At 40.1% G+C, this 20,749-nt stretch overlaps 2 protein-coding genes across 14 annotated transcripts in view; one reads left to right on the forward strand and one right to left on the reverse strand.

The window, feature by feature from the left end:
- PIAS2 (protein inhibitor of activated STAT 2) overlaps positions 1-20,749 on the reverse strand; it is a 147,223-nt gene that overhangs the window by 111,366 nt on the left and 15,108 nt on the right. For 7 of the 13 annotated variants that reach the window (XR_013381509.1, XM_077900672.1, XM_077900673.1 and 4 more), the window contains exon 1: positions 17,758-17,913. The exons of 1 other annotated variant lie outside the window; for it this stretch is intronic. Coding sequence is in view for 6 of the 12 variants with exons in the window: in XM_077900672.1 (XP_077756798.1) it covers positions 17,758-17,781 (24 nt within the window). In the remaining 6 variants the exon portion in view is untranslated. Of the gene's footprint in view, positions 1-2,482; positions 2,592-4,836; positions 4,926-17,193; positions 17,373-17,757; positions 17,914-20,749 lie in introns of those variants that run through there. 5 more of the 13 variants (XM_077900669.1, XM_077900666.1, XM_077900664.1 and 2 more) reach the window with 3 other exon arrangements.
- The window catches only part of KATNAL2 (katanin catalytic subunit A1 like 2), a 91,673-nt gene continuing 88,195 nt past the window's right edge, over positions 17,272-20,749 (forward strand). Inside the window, exon 1 of the mRNA XM_077900677.1 lies at positions 17,272-17,327. The gene's annotated coding sequence lies outside the window, so the exon portion shown is untranslated. The remainder of the gene's footprint in view (positions 17,328-20,749) is intronic.

Below are 20,749 nucleotides of genomic sequence, written 5' to 3' on the forward strand. Positions count from 1 at the left end.
AGGGTGTACAAGAGAACCAAAAAAAAAAAAAAAAAGTAATTTCACACAAGTAAATGGGCAGGGAAAAAAATCAGCCCAAAAGGTGGTAACATGGAGAGACAAAACACAGAAAAAGTAGGAAAGCACAAAACGAAGAAGAATAAATGTAAATATATCAATAATCCCAACAAATAAAAATGAAGTACATAAAAACCCCTCAGGAAATCTAATTTATAATTTTAAAACTCCCCAAAACAGGAGTGCCTGGGTGGCTCAGTTAGTTAAGCACCCAACTCCTGATTCTGGCTCAGGTCATGATCTCAGGGTTGCAAGGTTCAGCCCAGCAAGAGGCTCCATGCTCAACATGGAGTCGGCTTAAGGCTCTCTCTCCCTGTCTGTCCTCCCCACCACTGCTAGTACTTTCTAATAAATAAATAAAATCTTCAAAAAAATTAAATTACAAAGTAAAACTCCCCCAAAATAATCAGGCCTAAATGGTTTTACTGGAGAATTCTACCCAACATTTACAGAAGAATTAACACCAATCTAATTTCTTCCAGAAAACAGAATATTTCCAAATTCATTCTATAAATTATAACCAGTATTACCCTGATGCCAAAACTAAATAAAAATAGTACGAAAAATAAAACTATAAACCAATATCCATCACACATATAAATGTTAAAATGCTTAACAAATGTTAGCAAATAGAATTTAGTAATATATAAAAAGAATTATAGGGGATCCCTGGTGGCTCAGTGGTTTGGCACCTGCCTTCAGCCCAGGGTGTGATCGTGGAGTCCCAGGAGGGAGTCCTGGGATCGAGTCCCACATTGGGCTCCCTGTATGGAGCCTGCTTCGACCTCTGCCTGTGTCTCTGCCTCTCTTTCTCTGTGTCTCTCATGAATAAATAAAATCTTTAATAAATAAAAATAAATAAATAGAATTATATACCATGACCAAGTGAGGTTTTACTTCAGGATTACAAGGCTGGTTCAATGTGTGAAATCAAAAATCAATGTAGTATATTTTTTTTGTAGTATATCCTTACTAAGAGCTAAAAAAAGAAAACCACATGATCATAGCAGTCAATGCAGAGAAAGCATTTGACAAATTCAATACCCACTCATAATAAAAATTCTCAAGAGGCAGGAATGGAGAATTCCTCAACTTGATAGAAATCACCTACAAAAAAATCTAGAGCTAACATTATACTCAGTGGTGAAAGACAATGTATCATTCTAAGCAGGAATGAGGCAAGAATGTCAATTCGCACCCTATTAGTCAGAATAGGTCTGTAAGTTCTGGAAAAGGAAAAGACAAGAAGAGGCAATAAAAGGCACACAAGCTGAAAAGAAAAAAAATTTAAAAATCGCCTATATTTGCAGATCCCAAGAATCTATAAAACAACTCTTACAACCAATGACTGAGTTCAGCAAGGTTGCAGAAGGCAAGAGCAACACACAAATGCCAATCATATCTCTATATACTGACAAAGAACATATGGAAAGAAGTTAAAAACACTACATTCACTCCAAAAAAAAAGAAAATACTTGTTTAAATATTTAACAAAATACAAGACTTGTATACTCAAAACTACAAAATATTAATGAAAAAAGTCTAAGAAAATCTAAATGAATGGATTCTCCATGGCTTTTAAGACTCAACAAAGTAACTACACCAATTTTCACTAAACTGACACACATTTATCCCACCAAGACTTTCTTATAGATGAGATTATTCTAAAATTTATATGGAAAGGCAATGGAACTAGAAGAGCTAAAACAATATGAAAAAAATAGAAATCAGTCTATTCAATTTCAACAACTTAGCTCTGTAACCAAGACTGTGTGGTATGTAGTATTAGAAGAGGTAACAAACAGGTCTATGGAACATAGAACCCAAAAACAGACGTACACAATATGCCCAAATAGTTTTTGACAAAGGTCAAAAAAAACTCAATGGAGGAAAGATTGCCTTTCAACAAATGGTGCTGATGCAAACTATACATCCAACTACAACTTACTTTTTATACAAAAATTAACTCCAAATGGATCACGGACTTAAATGTTAGAATAAAGCTTTAAAACTTTTCGGGAACAGAAAAGAAGAACAGAAGAAAATCTTCATGAACTAGCACTAGGCTAAGAGTTCTTAGACTTGACATTCAAAGAAAAATCGACAGAAGAAAAAAATATATACACTACACTTCACCAAAATTAAAAACTTGTGCTCTGCAAGACCCCATTAAAGATGAAAAACCAATCAACAGGCTTGCCAACAGTATTTGCAAACCACATACCAACAAAGGACAAGTACCTAGTATATCTCTAGAACTCTCAAAATCCAACAGAAAAAAAAATCCAATTTTAAAAAAGGCAAAAGGCATAAAGACAGATTTCACCAATAAGGTTAGACAAAAAATAAGCACATGAAACACATTATCATTAGCCACCAGGGAAGTGCAAATTAAAACCTCACTGAGGTATCACTAGATACATACCAGAATGACTAAAATGAAAAACAGTGATAACACCAAATGCTGGCGAGGATGCAGAGAAACTGGATCACTCCATACATTGCTGGTAAGGATGTAAAATGGTACAGCCACTCTGGAAAACAGTTTGGCAAGTTCTTTAAAAACTACATATTTATAATAACCATACAACCAAGGAATTGCACTCCTGGGTATTTTTATCCCAGAGAAATGAAAACTTACGTTCACAAAAAAGCCTCTGCAGAAATCTCAAAGCACTTTTATTCTTAACAGCCCAAAACTCTAACCAACATGGATGTCTTTCAACAGGTAAATGGTTAAACTAATCCAAACCATGAAATACTCAGCAATAAAGAGATGAACTATTGATACATAAAACATGAATCAATCTCCAGAGAATGATGCTGATCAGGGGGAAAAAAAAAAAACCCAAGCGGTAACATACTGTATGATTCCATTTATATAATATTCTTAGAAAAAATAAAACCACGGAAATGAAAAACAGATGACTGGGTCTAAGGTATTAAGGGGATGGGAAGGAAGTGGGCATAGCAATAAAAAAGACAGAGGTATCCTTATAGTGATGGAAACGGTCTATTTCTTGTTGGGGTCAATGTCAATATCCTTCTAATATTGTTGTGATGTTGTTCTTTGGTTTTCCAAGATGCTACCACTGTGAGAAACTTGGTAAAGAGTACATGAAATGTCTGTAATATTTTTTACAACTGTGAGTAAACTGACAATTATCTTAATAAGTTTAAAATTACAAAGACCAAGATTACTAAAGCAGATTATTTTTTAATCCAACAGCATGATATTCACGAGAGAAAACTAAAACAAAAGAAAACAAAAATGTAGGAGTAGGGAGAATTTTAAAAATCAGGCAAGATTCGTGGACCAAAAGAAAACAGTATAGGTATAATATGAAACAGTAATACAAAGAACATTCAAAGACACAAGGAGTAACGACAGAGAGTAAAGTAAAAGCTCCAATTCAACAGAAAAATATAATCTTTAATTTTCATGTATCAGCAATAATTTAAAATATATATTTTTTAATTTAAAATATATTTTAAAAAATCAGTATAACTACATAAACTAGGGAAAAAACATTCTTCTAAAAGATTAGCATACTTCTCTCTAAAAAGATATGGAAGATTTGAATAGAATTAACAAGCCTAACTACCAGACATATGTAAAACTGTGCTCACAACTGGAAAATACACATTCTCTTTCAAGTACAAAAAAATAAAAACTGACCACAGTCTTAGCAGATTTCAAAATATTAGAATCACACAGAACTTGCTTCCTAACCACAACACAGTTAAAAACCAATAACTAAAGAAACTCTCATATATTTGGAAATAAAAACTTTTAAATAACTCATAAATTAAGGAATTCACAGTGAAAAATAATGAAAACATTGCATATCAAAACTTGTGTGATGCAGGGAAAACAATGGAGACCTATGTTAAACACTGAAAATTAAAAAGCAAGGCATCCAACTTAAATTAGAGAAAGAATAAAAATAAACACCAAAAAAGTATAAAGTATACAAATAAAGAGCAGAAATTAATAAAATGGGGGAAGATACATTGAAAAGCATAAAAAACCCTTGATTCTTTGAAAAGTCTTTAAAAATTAGCAAGCTTTTAGTTTTTAGTATTGATCAAAAGAAAAAGCATTAAAAGAAAAAAGATAAAAGGAACATTAACATTAAAAGATAAAAGGTACTACACAAAATTAGAGATTAACAACTTAATATCATTTCAAGACCATGAATGAAATGGGCAACTTCTTATACGATTATAACCTACCGAAACTGTCTTGAAAGATGAAAATATGAACAATCCTATCAACAAAGCAATTCAATCAGTAGTTAAGAAGTGTCTCACACACACAAAAAAAAGAAGTGTCTCTCTCTCTCACACACACACACACAGAAAAAAAAAAAAAAACAGGAACAATTTTATAGGGAATTCTATCATTCTAATTTTACATAATTTCTTCCAGAGAAAGAAGCGTATATTTTTACAGGTCAATATTATTAATTATTAGAAGCAAAAATCTTAAGTTAACTATCTTCAATTTGAGTCCAATAATGAAAAAGAGAGACAAATCAGGATTGACTTTATGCTTGAAATACATAGCATAAACCTGTTAACAGGTTACAAAAGAAAAATATCTTCTCAAAAACAGATTACAAAAGAAAAATATCTTCTCAAAAAACACAAGAGGCTTTTGATAAAACTCAACATCCATTCATGGCTTTTTTAAATTAGCAAACTAGTAATAGAAAGGAACATCCTTAACCTGAAAAGATTATCTACAATAAACCTACAGCAAGCATTATACTTAACTGTGAAACTTTGAAAGCATTCCCTTTAAAATCAGGAACAAGATCAGGATGCCCCCATCACCGCTTCTATTCAACATTGTACTGGAGATCCTAGCCAGCACATTAAGACAAGAAAAAGAAAGAAAAAAAAAAGGCATAAGAATTGGAAAGGAGGAAACAAAGAGGTCATTATTCACAGATAGATCTGTCTACACAGAAAATCCAAAGAATTCTATAGATAATTTACCACAATTAGGAGTATAGCAAGGTTGTTACACAAAGTCAAAACTGTACTTCTATACACCAGCAAAGTAGAAAACAGAATTACGAAAAGTTACCATTTATGACTTGATATAAAAATAAAGTACCTAAAAATAAATCTAACAAAATATTTGCAATAGTTTAGTTGAAGAAAATTATAAAACTTTATGAAAGACATTGTAAAAGACCTAACAAATAAATGGCGATTACAATATTCATGGTTAAGAAAACCTAATTCTCTCCAAACTGATTTACAGATCCAATGCATTGCCCATCAAAATCCCAATAGATCATGCGTGTTTGTATGTGTACATAACTTAAAAAAAAAAGATTTAAAAAATTTTCAATGGATCAAATAGCCAAGAAGTTCCCTAAAGAACTATAAGGCAGAACTTGGCCTCCTTCTTGTCCTTCAAAGATTGAGCAGACGGAGACTAACCTTCCCTATGAAAATTTAAAAACTGAACATAATATGAAAAACATCCATTTAAAGACATGAAACACTATGAAGTCAGCAAGGACGTGAGAGGCCAACACTATGAAAAGAAGGAAAGTGTAGAAAATGGGAGTCCAACATTTGATGCTTCTTTTCCCCTAGAAATATCTGTCAATGGGGAAAGGACAATGGATAGGTTGAGAAGTCAAGATCTTTGAAAAGACATATAGGGCTGGGGAAACGAGATTATTTGTAAAATATAACCTGCAAGAGTTGTTATCTGGGACATGCAATGAATTCCTACAAATCTGTATAAAAAAGATAGCTGGCTCAGTATAAAAATGGGTAAAAAAACTGGCAAGCCATGTCACAAAAGATATCCAAATGGCCAATAAATATATTAAAAGAGGCTTAACATCATTATTCATTAGGAGAATGCAAATTAAAACCACTAAACATTCACTAAAATATGTAAAATTAAAAGTGAACAAGAATGAATGTGAAGCAACTGGAATTATTATTTTGCTAGTGGAAGGGAATGAATGAACTACAACTACATACAAATGAATCTTGCAAACAAAACTGAGGAGAAAAGTCAGACATGAAAAATATATACACAAATATATACACATAAATATACAAGATATATAGATCTATTTTATAAAGTTCAAAAAACAGACAAAACTAATCTAAGACTAACATCAAGCCAGTAGTATCTTTGAGGAGACAGAGGTTAGTCACTGGGAGGTAACTCAAGGGAAGTCTCTAGGGTGCTGATAATGTTCTATTTCTTTATCCACATTTGGTTATACTGAAAAATTCATCCAGCTGTACTCTCATGATCTATGTATTTCCTACATGAAAGTCCTTATCAATAGAAGTTTGTTTTTGTGAAAGTTATTATAGAGTTGGAGTAATTAAGACAACATGATGGTGCTGTTAGCACAGATTAAGAGATCAGAATCCAGAAAGCATACACAGATCCAACTGTAGAATTATTACAAACCAGTAAGAAAAAAAATTTTAAACCCAATGCAAACACGGACAAAAGACATAAACTAGGTAATAGTATCTCAGAAGAGTTAAGAAAATGTTAATAAGCGTAATAAAAGATGCTCACTTTCATTATCAAAGGGAAAAATTAAAAACCAACAGGAGAAATTTTTACTCACTGGCAAAACTTTTAATTTGATAAAAGGGTTAGTAAGAAAGCTAATAAGCAATGAAAACTTCTACATTGCTGGAGAGAGCAAATACTGATACAATCCTCTTTGGGAAATAAGATGGCATCATCTAGTACTGTTGAAGATGAACATATCCTTAAATCCCAACAATTCTACTCCTGGAATTTCTACAATGAAACATACAAATATTTACACTAGGGATCCCTGGGTGGCGCAGCGGTTTGGCGCCTGCCTTTGGCCCAGGGCGCGATCCTGGAGATCCGGGATCGAATCCCACGTCGGGCTCCCGCTGCATGGAGCCTGCTTCTCCCTCTGCCTATGTCTCTGCCTCTCTCTCTCTCTCTCTCTGTATGACTATCATAAATAAATAATTAAAAAAAAACAACAAATATTTACACTAAATGAGATCAATCAAAATCACAGTGTCAAATCAGTGCAGGTTAAATTTATAGAATTTTTCTTTTTTGCATTTTCAGAACATTTTGGGTTTTGGAAGGTTGAATAAGGAATTTGAGGACCTGTAATGGGGGGAAAAAAAAGGAAACTACACAAATTTCCAACAAGAGAATGGGCAGACGGTATTTATACATGGAAAATTAAAAATGATAATAAACAAAAAAAATCCCCAAATACAGCATCATTCCAGTTGTATAAAAATTTTAAACATATTAAAAATTTACACATATAGATATAATTTAAAATTCATATATCTATATAATGTGGATAAAATCAGGAAAGAATACCCTGCTGACCTAATGAAATGAGCTGTTTCTTAACTTATATGATGGCTACATGCATGTTTATTTACCTATACCTTCCTTACCTGTTATAATCTTTTGTATTAAATAACAACCATTTTTTAAAAATTAGCATGGTATTCCCAAATACAAACCATGATTCCAATAAGAAAATTGTCTCAAGAGATCTTTTCAAAGAAATTAGCATTATCAGATAATTTGAGGCATTTTTCCCCATAAATTGAGGACAAATTTCTCTTAAAAGAAAAAGCTTCTATAAACTAAAAATATAATCACGGAAATAAATCCTACAGAAGAGTTCAAAGACAAAATCAAGGAAATCTTCAGATAAATACATGTCAATCTAGAAGTCCAACATTCACCCAAAAAGTCTCAAATAAATATATAAATATAAATAAAAATAATAATAGCTGTATAGCAGATCAGATTCTGTATAGCAGATCAGATTCTGACAATGCAGTAGAAAATGAAGGCTGGAAGAAGAGGAAGGATAGAGCTAGGAGAAACAAAGGGAAATGGATGAGTGCTAAATCCTGAGATGCTGGCAACTGAAAAGATACCATCTAAAACTGATGGGTTAAGTAACAGAAGTTTAACTAGTACAAAACGTTAATAATTAACGGGAGAATTAGGAACAAAAGTGAACTGGTAAGACACAGGTGGCCAACAGACACATAAAAAGAGGCTCAACATCACTCGTCATCAGGAAAATGCAAATCACAACTACAATGAGATATCACCTTACACCTCTCAGGATAGCAAAAATCAACACAGAAAACAACTGTTGGCAAGTACATGATGCAAGGGGGACCTTCTTGCACTGTTGGGGAATGCAAACTGGTGCAGCTACTCTGTAAAACAGTATGGAGGTTCCTCAAAAAGTTAAAAATAGAACTAATCTATGATTCAGCAATTGCACTACTAGGTTTTTACTCAAGGAATAAAAAAATATTAATCCAAAGGGACACACGAACCCCAGTACTTAGAACAGCATTATTTACAACAGCCAAATTATGGAAGCAGCCCAAGTGTCCATCAATAGATGAATATAGATGTGGTGTGTCTGTGTATATATACGTACACACACATATACGTACATACACATATATATGTACATGCGCATACATACAAAATGGAACATTACTCAGCCAGAAGAATGAAATCTTGCCATTTGCAATGACAGGGATAAAGCTAGAGAGTATATGCTAAGTGAAATAATTAGGAGAAAGACAAATACCATATGATTTAATTCATATGTAGAATTTAAGAAACAAAACAAAGGGGAAAGAAGAGAAACTGAGGCAAACCAAGAAACAGATTTTAACTATAGAGAACTGATGGTTACTAGAGGAGAGACGGATGTGGGATGGGTGAGGTAGGAATTAAGGCAGACACTTGTGATGAGCAGTACCTGATGTACAGAAGGGATGAATCACTACTTTGTACACCTGGAACTTTTATTACACTGCACGTTAACTGGAATTTAAATTAAAACTTAAAAAAAAAATAATATAACTAGTAGAAATCAATATGCCAGATAATGTGGAAAACAATGATCTAAACTTATCTACTAGAGTCAAGCAACATACACTGTTCAGAATTGGAATAAAAAAAAAATCAAGATACAGAAAAATATGTGGTGTTTTTGAGTTTGGGAATGAACCTAAAGGAAAAAAATAAAAACAAAAACAAAAAAACCCAAACATGGTTAAAAGCAGTTAGGGCAGCCCCGGTGGCTCAGCGGTTTAGCGCCGCCTGAAGCCCAGGGTGTGATCCTGGAGTCCCGGGATCGAGTCCCAGGTCAGGCTTCCTGCATGGAGCCTGCTTCTCCCTCTGCCTGTGTCTCTGCCTCTCTCTTGCTCTCTCTGAATAAATAAATAAATAAATAAATAAATAAATAAATCTTAAAAAAAAAAAAAAGATTAAAAAAAAAAAGCAGTTAGTTATATAAGGAGTGGAATCTACTGGGAAAGAAAGGGCTTTACTTTTCCTTCTGAATTTTCCTGCACTATCTGCACAAGTATTGCTTTCATTTTCCTGCAATGAGGAATGGAAATAAGAATAAAAATTGTTATTAAAGCTACTTTTCAGGGGTGTCTGGATGGCTCAGTCAATTAAGCTTCCCACTCTTCATTTCAGCTCAGATCATGATCTCAGAATCCTGAGATCAAGCCCAGCATGGGGCTCCACTCTCAGCATGGACTCTGCTTGGGATTCTCTCTCCCTCTGCCTCTGCCCCTCTCCTCCCACTCATAGTCATATGTGCACTCTTTCTCTCAAAATAAATAAAATCTCAAAAAATAAAATAAAATAAAACCGTTTTCTAGGTTAGGGTGCCTGGGTGGCTCAGTCAGTTAAGTGTCTGACTCTTGATTTTGGCTAAGGTCATGATCTCAGGGTCGTGGGATTCAGGTCCATGTCAGGCTCTGCGCTGAGCATGGAGTATGCAGCCTGCTTGGGATTCTCTCTCCCCCTTTCTGCCCCCATTTGTACACATGTACACAAGGCCTCTTAATAAAAAAAAACATTTTCCAGTTTAAAGAAAAGTGGCCAAGCTCATACAATCAATAACCATGCATCCCTAAAGTTAATGTCAAAAAAAAAAAAGGAAGAAAAGAAAAAACAAACGAATGAATGAACCACCATCTTCTGCAACAAAATCAAGAATAGCTTCTCCTGAGACGCTTGGGTGGCTCAGTGGTTGAGCATCTGCTTTTAGTTCAGGGCGTGATCCCAGGTCTGGGGATTGAGTCCCACATCTGGCTCCCTGCAAGGAGCCTGCTTCTTTCTCCCTCTGCCTGCATCTCTGCCTCTCTCTCTCTCTGTTGTCTCTAATGAATAAATAAATAAAATATTTAAAAAAAAAAAAAGCTTTTCCTGACCTATACGAATAATCAAATGGAAAACCCTGAATGTCTGTTAAGTTCATACTGCTCTGCAAAATCACAAAAATTTTTATTTGTTTCAAACTACTCTTCCAAAAAAGTCTAGAAAGAAAAGCCACATTACCGGGGGTTCAAAGTAAACATTCACAAAATAGTCTGGACTATGATATCAACATATCACTTTTATTTCAACTGTGCAATTTCTTAAATTCAGATATCTGAATAAAAATAGACTGTCAAGATAACTCAAGGGAGAAAAAAATCATTCTTCAACAAATAATGTGGGAAAGTAGATATCCACATGCAAAAGAAGTCTGATCCCTACACCTCATGCCATAAACAAAAATTAACCCAAAATGGATCAACCTGAATGTAAAAACTAAAACTATACATATAAATCCTTATTGAAAACAGGCATACGGGGATCCCTGGGTGGCTCAGCAGTTTAGCACCTGCCTTCAGCCCAAGGCGTGATCCTGGAGTCCTGGGATCGAGTCCCACATCAAGCTCCCTGCATGGAGCCTGCTTCTCCCTCTGCCTATGTCTCTGCCTCTCTGTCTTTCATGAATAAAGTCTTTTTATAAAAAAAAGAAAGAGGGATCCCTGGGTGGCGCAGCAGTTTGGCGCCTGCCTGTGGCCCAGGGCGCGATCCTGGAGACCCGGGATCGAATCCCACGTCGGGCTCCGGGTGCATGGAGCCTGCTTCTCCCTCTGCCTGTGTGTCTGCCTCTCTCTCTCTCTCTGTGACTATCATAAATAAATAAAAATTTAAAAAAATAAAAATAAAAATCGAAAGAAAACAGGCATAAATCTTTATGACACTGGATTAGGCAATGATTTCTTATCAAAACCAAAAGAAAAGAAAAGACGATAAATTAAACTTTGTCAAAATTTAAAAACCTTTGTGCTTCTAAGTACATTATGAAGAAAGTAAAAAGACAGTCCATAAAAAGGAGTAAAATATTTGCAAACCATGTATCTTATAAAGAACTTGAACTTACAACAAAAAAAAAATTAAAAATGGGCTAAAGGTTTGAATAGACATTTTTCTAAAGAAAATATACAAATGGGGGGCACCTGGGTGACACAGCTGGTTAAGCGTTTGACTCTTTAAAAAATTTATTTATTTATTTATTTATTTATTTATTCATTCATTCATTCATTCATTCATTCACGAGAGACACAGAGACAAAGGCAAAAATGTAGCCAGAGGGAGAAGCAAGCTACCTGCATGGAGCCCAATGTGGAACTCAATCCCAGGACCCCAGGATCATACCCTGAAACAAAGGCAGACAGACGCTCAACCACTGAGCCACTCAGGCATCCCTAAGCATTTGAGTCTTAATTTCAGCTCAGATCATGATCTCGTGGGTCATAAGACCCGCATCTAGCTCCACAATCAGCAGAGTCAGCTTGAGACTCTCCCTCTCCATATGCCTGTCTCCCCTCCATGCCCTCTCTCTCACAGAAAAGAAAGAAAAGAAAGAAAGATAGACTAATAAACACATGCAAAGATGCTCACTCAGTATCATTGGTCACTAGGGCAATGCAAATCAAACCACAATAAGATACCACTTCACATCCAAGCAGGTAAGGATGTGGAGAAATTAGAACTCTTATAACTGCTGGTAGGAATGTAAAATGAGGGGATCCCTGGGTGGCTCAGTGGTTTAGCGCCTGCCTTTGGCCCAGGGCGCAATCCTGGAGTCCCGGGATCGAGTCCCGCGTCAGGCTCCCGGCATGGAGCCTGCTTCTTTCTCCTCCTGTGTCTCTGCCTCTCTCTGTCTATGTCTATCATGAATAAATAAATAAATCTTTAAAAAAAAAAAAAAAGTAATGTAAAATGATGTAGCAGTTTGGGGAAAGTTTGGCAGTTCCTCAAACACTTACTTACCACAGGTACCCAGCAATGCTACTCCTAGGTAACTACCAAAAATACCTGAAAACGTGTCCACATAAAACTTATATACAAATGAATGTTCATACTTGTCAAAAAGTGGAAACCACCCAAATATACATAAACTCATGAATGAACAATATGTGGTATACTCCATACAACAGAATATTATTCAACCATTAAAAGGAATGAAGCACTGACACACGCTAGAACTTGAGCCTTGAAAAGGTTATGTTAAACGAAAGCAGACAGACACAAAAGGCCACGTGTATGATTCTATTTCCACAGAACACCTAAAACAGACAAATCCATAGAGACAGAAGGTAGATTACTGGAAGTTGAGGGCTAGTTGAAAAGGAAGACAGGGAGTGACTGCTTAATGGGCATGGAATTTCTTTTGGGGGTGATAAAATGTTCCGGAATAAGATAGTGGTGATGTTTGCACAACTTTGTGAATAGACCAAAACCACTTTAAAAGGCTGAAGTTTATGGTATGTGAATTTTATCTCAATTTAAAAATTTAAAAATAAACTAGCTAAGATCCAATCCAGAAAAACAAAGGCAAAATGCTGAGAAAAGAAACATCTGAAGAATGTTATATTTAGAAAAGTGTCGGCTTTATCAGAAAAGATATTCATGGAGAGAGGGCACAGACCTAAGGACCAAACAAATGCAAAAGTATCTACTATAGCCAAGAATATCTTGGTTTACAATTTAAAATTATCTATTTAAAAAAAATAAAATAATCTACTTAGGGGCACCTGGGTGGCTTAGGCAGTTAAGCATCTGCCTTCCACTCAAATCATGATCCCAGTGTCCTGGGATCTCTCCACATCAAGCTCCTGGCTCAGCAGGTAACCTGCTTCTCCCTCTCCCCTCTCCTCTTGTGCACACGCACCAGTGCGCACTCTCTCTAATAAATAAAATATTTTTTAAAAAATTATCTATTTAAATTAAACACTGAGTTTTGTTTTTTTTTTTAAAGATTTTATTTATTTATTCATGAGAGACACAGAGAGAGAGAGAGGCAGAGACACAGGCAGAGGGAGAAGCAGGCACCATGCAGGGAGCCTGATGTGGGACTCGATCCCGGGACTCCAGAAGCACGTCCTGGGCCAAAGGCAGAAGCTAAACCGCTGAGCCAGCCAGGGATCCCCAACACTGACTTTTGAATGTGCTTTCATAGGCATGAACTCAAGTGAAGCCGTCTTGGAAATTTTAGTTGTATACCACTCATGGCTTTGAATCACACGGTAGATTCAGTTGCATCTATCATATCTATTAATCTATTTTCTTGCCCAATAGTTGGGAGGGATGAGGGATGAGGGATTCTAACCTCAAATCCCCCATTAACTTTCTATTCTCCGTCTATATCCTCACAGCTCACAGCACCTGAAGCCACCACAATGGCAAGTCCTGCTAGGTGTAAAGAACCCAACACTCAAGCCCTCTAGACAGAAAAATCTTCTGTATTACTCAAGACTCTTAGCCTCAAAGATCTTCTGCATCTTGTTATCTATTAGGAAAAGATATCTTTAGATATCTTTAAAGATATCTTTAAAAGTATCTATTAGGAAAGTTATGATTACTCACTCTTTCACCAGCCCAAATACACACCAAGACTGCACACATTTACTCGTTTTTCTGACAGCCATAAACTCAATGCACAAAAGGAAGGATGAGGAATACAGGACAGAAAGCCAAGGAAGGAAGGAAAAAAGAAAGTTACTGCAAGAGATTCCCCCCCTCCATCTCCACACTTGAGTGATGTGAAATAAGGAGAGTGGATTAACCAGAATAAATAAATAAAAAGTAAAAAATAAAAAGAACAGAATAGTAGCAGGAACCTTTGTAAGGACTACCAAAAGACTGCACCAGCAACCCACAGTATACAATCAAAGAAGCATCTCATTTTTTATTTCAGCTCAGGGAAGTCAGCTTGAGATTCTCTCCCCCTCTTAGCCTCCACTGGCCCTCCTGCCCCCCTCCCTCATCGCTCTCTCTAAAATAAAAAAAATAAAAAAGAATTTGTTTTTCAAAAACCATTCTGGTTGAAGAAGAGATGAGGGACTTCAGAACCCCGACTATTCTGCTTCTGCTCTATCCCTGTGCTTAGCTCTGCTAGAGACTATTTTGTAGAGAGAAAGGGGGGTAGCAGTGACAGAAGTCCAGACCACCAGATCTTATGAGCTTATCCCAGGTTAATTCACAACTAGCTAATTTGCAAACTAGTTAGCTCTGAAACTTCTACCAACATAAATGCTATAAACAAGCAACCAGTGAATTGAATAATTTCTTCTCTAGCACCTTGAAAGCTTCGAATACTTGATGTGTACATATAATCATCCTTGACTACTCAGCCCACAGTTTCTATTTACAGAAAACTTGCTCCTTCCTTTCCCCCAATCCATCAAAATCGTCTCGTGAATCAGATTTATGTGACAGGACACTAACCTTCTGGCCATAGTTGATTAGAACAGAAGTGGACCCTCATCTAAGCTCAGCAAGTCAGATCCTCTCTCTTGGAAGAGCTAGAAGAAATGCGTGCTGGTATTCTATTAAAAAGAAAGCAGCAGTGTGTAAGGCTGCCACATTCTGCTATGACCGGACAAGACCTCTAGCATTGGCTTACATAGCAGTCTCAAAAACTAAAATCATCTGGCAGCCTCTTAAGGTTCCACAGGAGTTGCCTCATCAAATAACCTCCACCCTAAGCTTACAAAGCAAAGGCACAAGAGTCACCAAAACACAGTGAGGACAGGAGATGGCATCACCAGCCCCAGAAAGGACCTGCTCTGGTTATACATGCCCCTAGTAAGTAGCACTAAACGATAATGGATAAAGATAATGGAAATCCTCTCAGCAGCAATAGTATGGGCAGCCAAATATGTGACTTCCAAGTCAGCTATTTCCTCTACTGCCAAGTTAGCCAACAAACTAATGCTGGCCAGTTTTCCCTGGTCCTTTAATTTACCGGACTCTCTGACCCCCACAGAATATATTCTGAAGCAGAGACCAACCATTTAGAATGCCCTACATGTTTCTTCCTCTTTTCTAATTAGATTTTCAGTCAGCTGTCCTGTTTCCCCTCCAGTATTATATGTCACATAAGAAGGACACTGGCTGTCATTCTATTTAGTTCATAGATTGCAGGCTGATGGCTAGCAACACCACGTGGACCTGAAGGAAATTGCACAGAGCAGGAGAGCCCAGATTCTGAAGAGCGTGGACTCTAAAGCTTGACATCTGAGGTTAAAAATCCCAGGTCTTCCAGCTCAAGCTATGTTGGGCTACTCAACTGGTCTCAGTTTCTTCTGACAATTTCTTCTAATAATTCTATTACAATTATTGCAAGAATTAAACAGGTATGTAAAGTGCTTAGACCAGAGCCAGGCAGGTAATAACCAGAGATATTATAATGGATATTTATTATCATCATCGTCATCACCACCACCACTGAAATGGGTACAGGACATGGAGACAGTTCATCTTTAAATGTAGAAGATGCTGCTGAGCAACTAAAGCAAAGACTGGTGTGGATAACTCTTCCACCATCTATCTGCACACCCTTCTTGTCCTCTGAAAATTCTCCCCAGACTCTGCCAGGCACCTTAAGTGAGGTGCCATCTTCCATCAAGTGTGGGAAGAAGCAAAGACAGCTGAAAAAGATGATGAAGCTGATCTACAAAACAAATTGTAGATGGCAAGGTGGGGGAGAGGGAAGAAAATGGAGAGGGAGAAAAGGAGGAAAGGAGGTGGGGGGGAATAAAAGTGGGGAGCAAGAAGGGGGAAAGGACAGGTAAACCCGAAGAGAAAAAAAGCATCTTTGGCTTCCATCCTGGCTCCACTCGAACTTCAGCACTGACTGCTCTTTCTGCCCTATACTCGCAAATAAATCCTCCCCTTTTTATTAAGCTTTGACAAACAACATTTATAAAAGTCTAATGCAAGTCTTGGAAAAACTTTCATCAACAAAAAAAAAACCTAGAAGACGATCACTTGTATATATATGTTACTGCGCAAAAATTAGGAGGACACTGCATGTAAAAAAATTTTTTGACCTTCCAACTTGTCTCCTTAACCAATCCTCAACCTAATGCATTCATTTACACAGCTGAGGCTCAGACCTGGTTGTTTCAAAAGCTCCACAGGTGTTAAAACTCCTACACTTACCAACATGAATACCCTTTGGCCGCTACTATGGTTCTCCGTATAAACTAATGTAGAGGCACTATAAACTAATATAAAGAAAATGCATTCATGTACTTTTTACTAGGAATTAAGTAATTCGTTTTGAAACGACAGAAGGGAAAATGGCAGGTATTATGCAAACTATAACACGCCCTCCCTTTAGATCGTTACACCAATAGGTTCTTTTGCTGATGTCCATCGGACCAGCCAGGTAAGCAGACAACATCCTTCCGACTCCATCCCTCGCGGAGGGGGGGGGGGGGGGGGAGGGACCACAAACATACAAAACTGAATCTTTGACCGGATTCCTCCTCCTCCTTATTCCCAAAAAGTAACCCTTACATCGTAGTCTATTATGCAAAAGGACTGCAGTTAATTTCAAGTTCGCATTCAGCTCTACTTCGGCTTTTTTTTTTTTTTTTAAATCACGGTTTCCGTCCTGAAGTATTCCATTTCTGTCGCCAGTAATTCAGCGATCCATAAATAATAAATAATAATAATAATAATAATAATAATGAATCAATCCCGTCCGTTTATCACAGTTCAGTTTCAGCTGAGGACTCTGAAGGTTACCAGCCCCGGGGAAGGGGGGCGGGATATCTTTCCCTCTGTACCCCCCAGCACACCCGTTTTCAAACCCCGACTACAAAGATACCAACAATAAAGTTGTGACCTTGTCCTAAGGCCAGGAAGCAAAAGGTTCCCCCCCGCGCGAGCCGAGTTCACAAGCCAAGCTCACGGCCCCTCGGCCTCTGCGAGCGTCTTACCAGGGCAGTAAGAAAACACCAAGTGTGAGGTCGAGCCGAACCGCGGTCTCACGGAACGGCAGCACCAGCCCCGAGAGCAGAGGCGGAGGACTCCTGAACGCCCCTCGGCGTCGCCGAAAACAGTCTCCCGGCAAGTGAGTACCACGCGGACTTCGGAGCGGCCCCCAAGGCGGACGGGCGGACCCCGCGTCCCGCCGCAGCCCGGACACCAGGCGGTCGGGCGCCCGCGAGACCCTCCCGGCGGCGGCGGCGGCGCCCCCGCGCCCCCCGCCCCGCCCGCCCCGCGCGCCCCGCGCCAGGTGTGCCCCCCACCCCCGCCCCCCGGGCCCGGCCCACCCGCCGCTCCGGGCCCGGCCCGCCGCCGCCCCCGCGCGGCCCAGCCGCCCTCCGCCGCCCGGCTCCCCTCCCCCGCCCGCCGGGCGCCCCGCTCGCACTCCGCCAGCCGGTCCCCGCGAAACAAGAAGCTGGCGGCCGAGCGACGCTGCGGCTCCCCCGCCTCGCCTCGCCTCGCCTCCCCTCCCCTCCCCCGCGGCCTCCACTCTCCACTCCCGCGCCCCCGCTTACCCTCAACTCCTCGAAATCCGCCATTTTACACCACCCGCGGGCGCCGCCGCCGCTGCCGCCACAGCACCCCCTCCCGCTGCCGCCAACGACGCCGCCGCCACCACGGCCGCCGCCGCCGCCTCCAGCACCATCCTGCACTGGGCGCCGCTAAAGACGCCGCGGCCGCCGCCGCCGCCGCCGCCGCCGCCGCTGCCGCCGCCGCCGCCGCCGCCGCCGGGCCTGTCACGTGACCGGCGCGGGAGCTCCGCCCCCGGCGCGCGCGGCCCCGCCCCCCGCGCCCACCCGGCCCACCGCCTTCCGCCCACGTCTTCCGCCCGGGCCCGCGGCCCGCTCCCGCCGCCCGCCGGCCCCCCGCACGCCTTCCGGCGCCGCGCCCGCGGCCGTGCCCTCCTCCGCTCCGCCCCTGGGACGAGGACCCCGGCCGGGGAGCGGCGGAGGCGGGGGAGACGTGGCCGGGGCTCCCGGCAGCGACGTTTCGGGAAAATCCTAGCGGTGCCCTTGTAGCCGACGGGAAGCAGCCGCCAGGAAAACCGCCCCCCAAAGCGGCGGCGGACCAGCCTCAGCGTGGCGCTGCCCAAGCCGCCCTTGCGATCTCAGGTGCGCGCCGGCCGAGCCCTCGCCGCGTGGGTTCTGCCCTCCGAGTACTAACCTGGCTGATGCCTTGGCTTTGAAGGGCGCCTGAATGTCACGGGCTGCAGGCGCGAGAGGGTGGAGCGGCGGGACCTGGGGAAAGGTGAAATAAGAGAGCGAAAGAAGAGTACTCCCAAAGATCCCCGGTTTTTTAAAAAGTCGAGGGGTCGGGGAAATCAGATAGCCGGGCGAGATGAAATGCCAAGGGCAAAATAGATGGAAGGGAAGCGCGGTGGCACCGGCGACGTGCTGATAAGGATGAGAGAAGATGCTGAGTCAAGCTGCTCGGAAAATTCACTGGACCAAGCCCGGGGTTCAGATTTCCCTGAAGAGGTGGGTGAAACCCACCCACGGGGAGAACTTTAAAACCCTTGATACCATCTGCAGAGCCCTGTGTACTCTGGTGCCTGCCTACTGCCTCTTCCCATTCCCCGTTTGTTTAATGAGTAAAAGAATGAATGAACAGCAACTAGAGTGATTTCTGACGCTGGCTCTCTACCATTAACTTCGTGGTCTTCGCCTGGCTGCTTCTTGATTTTAGTGTTTATCCTCCTTTGGCCTTGGTTTACACCTCACTGGAGTTTAACATTGTTCAACAGCCATTAAGTGAAGGTCACCGTGAACTAGGTGCTTTGAAGGAAGAGAAAGGTGAATAGAATACAAGCCTTCTGCCGAGAAGTTTACAACGCATACAAGGGACCAACATGAACACGAAATTAAGAGAAGGCATGGCCTCACCGAGAGTTGTTTGTAGTATTCGCTGTCGGGTTGGTAGGTTTGACTGCACGGCGCTCAGCGCTGCTGTCCCAGACAGGCCTAGCCCGAGAATAACTAACGTCTTCCTTGCCACAGTGATTACATCAGAGCTGAACTGTAAATCCAACTACCGCAGGGCATTTCCAGGCTTTGCCAATTAGATCAAGTGTGGGCCAATTTATTCAGTGATTAGAGGTGAGGAGACTTTCTAGCTTGTGGAGGTCTACAACCATTTTGCTACAATGAGGGGCCAGCCTGAGCACCAATCCATCTCATGGGCAAGAAGCACCCAAAAAAATCAGAATTAACTTTGACAACCCCCCTCCCCCACCCCTGCCTCTTACTAGTTTTCTTAAGCTAGTGCCTTTCTGTTACTGTTTCAGATTGCTTTTTTTTTTTTTTTAAGATTTTATTTATTTATTCATGAGAGACAGGCAGGCAGAGACACAGGCAGAGGGAAAAGCAGGCTCCATGCAGGGAGCCTGATGTGGGACTCAATCCTGGGTCTCCAGGATCATGCTCTAGGACCGAAGGCAGGCACTAAACCACTGAGCCACCCAGGGATCCCCGTGTTTCAGATAGTTTTAGATAGTGTTTTCTGTTAGTAGCATCTGAAATAGAATGCTACTTGTCTCCCTAGACCAGATTACTAATTTGGCATCTTTTCTAAACTATACTAATACTCATTCAGTATTTGTTTTAAGGAAAGCCTGAGTGGTAAAGACTAGATGGGTGGCCTGTCTCTTTACTGTCACAAACAGTTCAGCTCTGGTCTAAATTTGTATATCCTACTCACAAGAAAGATATCTCTGCACTTACTTGAATCTAACTTCCTTGTAATGTGACATGCAATGTTCCTGGAGCAGAACTGGGGAGGAGGAAGGTGTGAAAATCTCACCACCACGTTAGGCCACATACCAAAGTACCACTTCCAGTCACACACAGAACTATTCCCCTTGAGGAATTCCATTAAATACAACTTTCTCCTCATTACATTTTCCTTTTTTTTTTTTTTAAGATTTTATTTTTAAGTAATCTCTGCACCCAGTGTGGGGCTCGAGTTTACAACGCCAAGATCAAGAGTCACACATTCCACAGACAGACAGCCAGGCATCCCTCCTCATTACATTTTCAGTGATAAAATGTGTCAACACTTTTTATGGGTTGAGGTTCTAGACAATTACCCAACTGGTCCACCCCCTTAACCTAGCTCCAATTAAAAAACATCAGTATTGGGACGCCTGTGTCGCTCAGTGGTTGAGCGTGTCTGCCTTCAGCTCAGGGCATGATCCTGGAGTCCCAGGATGACTTCCGCATCAGGCTACTTGCACAGAGCCCGCTTCTCCCTCTGCCTGTGTCTTTGCCTCTCTCTCTGTCTCTCATGAATAAATAAATAAAATCTTTAAGAACAAATCAGTATTGTAATTAAAGTGTCCTAAGATTATACTACATGAAGTCAAAAGTCTCAGGAGTAGTTTTTCCACCTATTAGCTGTGTTACTTTAGCAAAGTCACAACCTCATTTTCTAATCTATAAAATGAACAATTATTCCTGAACTCAGAATGTTGAAGGATTAAATGAGATAAAGTATGTAACTTCACTTTAT

Source organism: Canis aureus, chromosome 6 (assembly GCF_053574225.1).
Source record: "Canis aureus isolate CA01 chromosome 6, VMU_Caureus_v.1.0, whole genome shotgun sequence".
Taxonomy (NCBI): domain Eukaryota; kingdom Metazoa; phylum Chordata; class Mammalia; order Carnivora; family Canidae; genus Canis; species Canis aureus.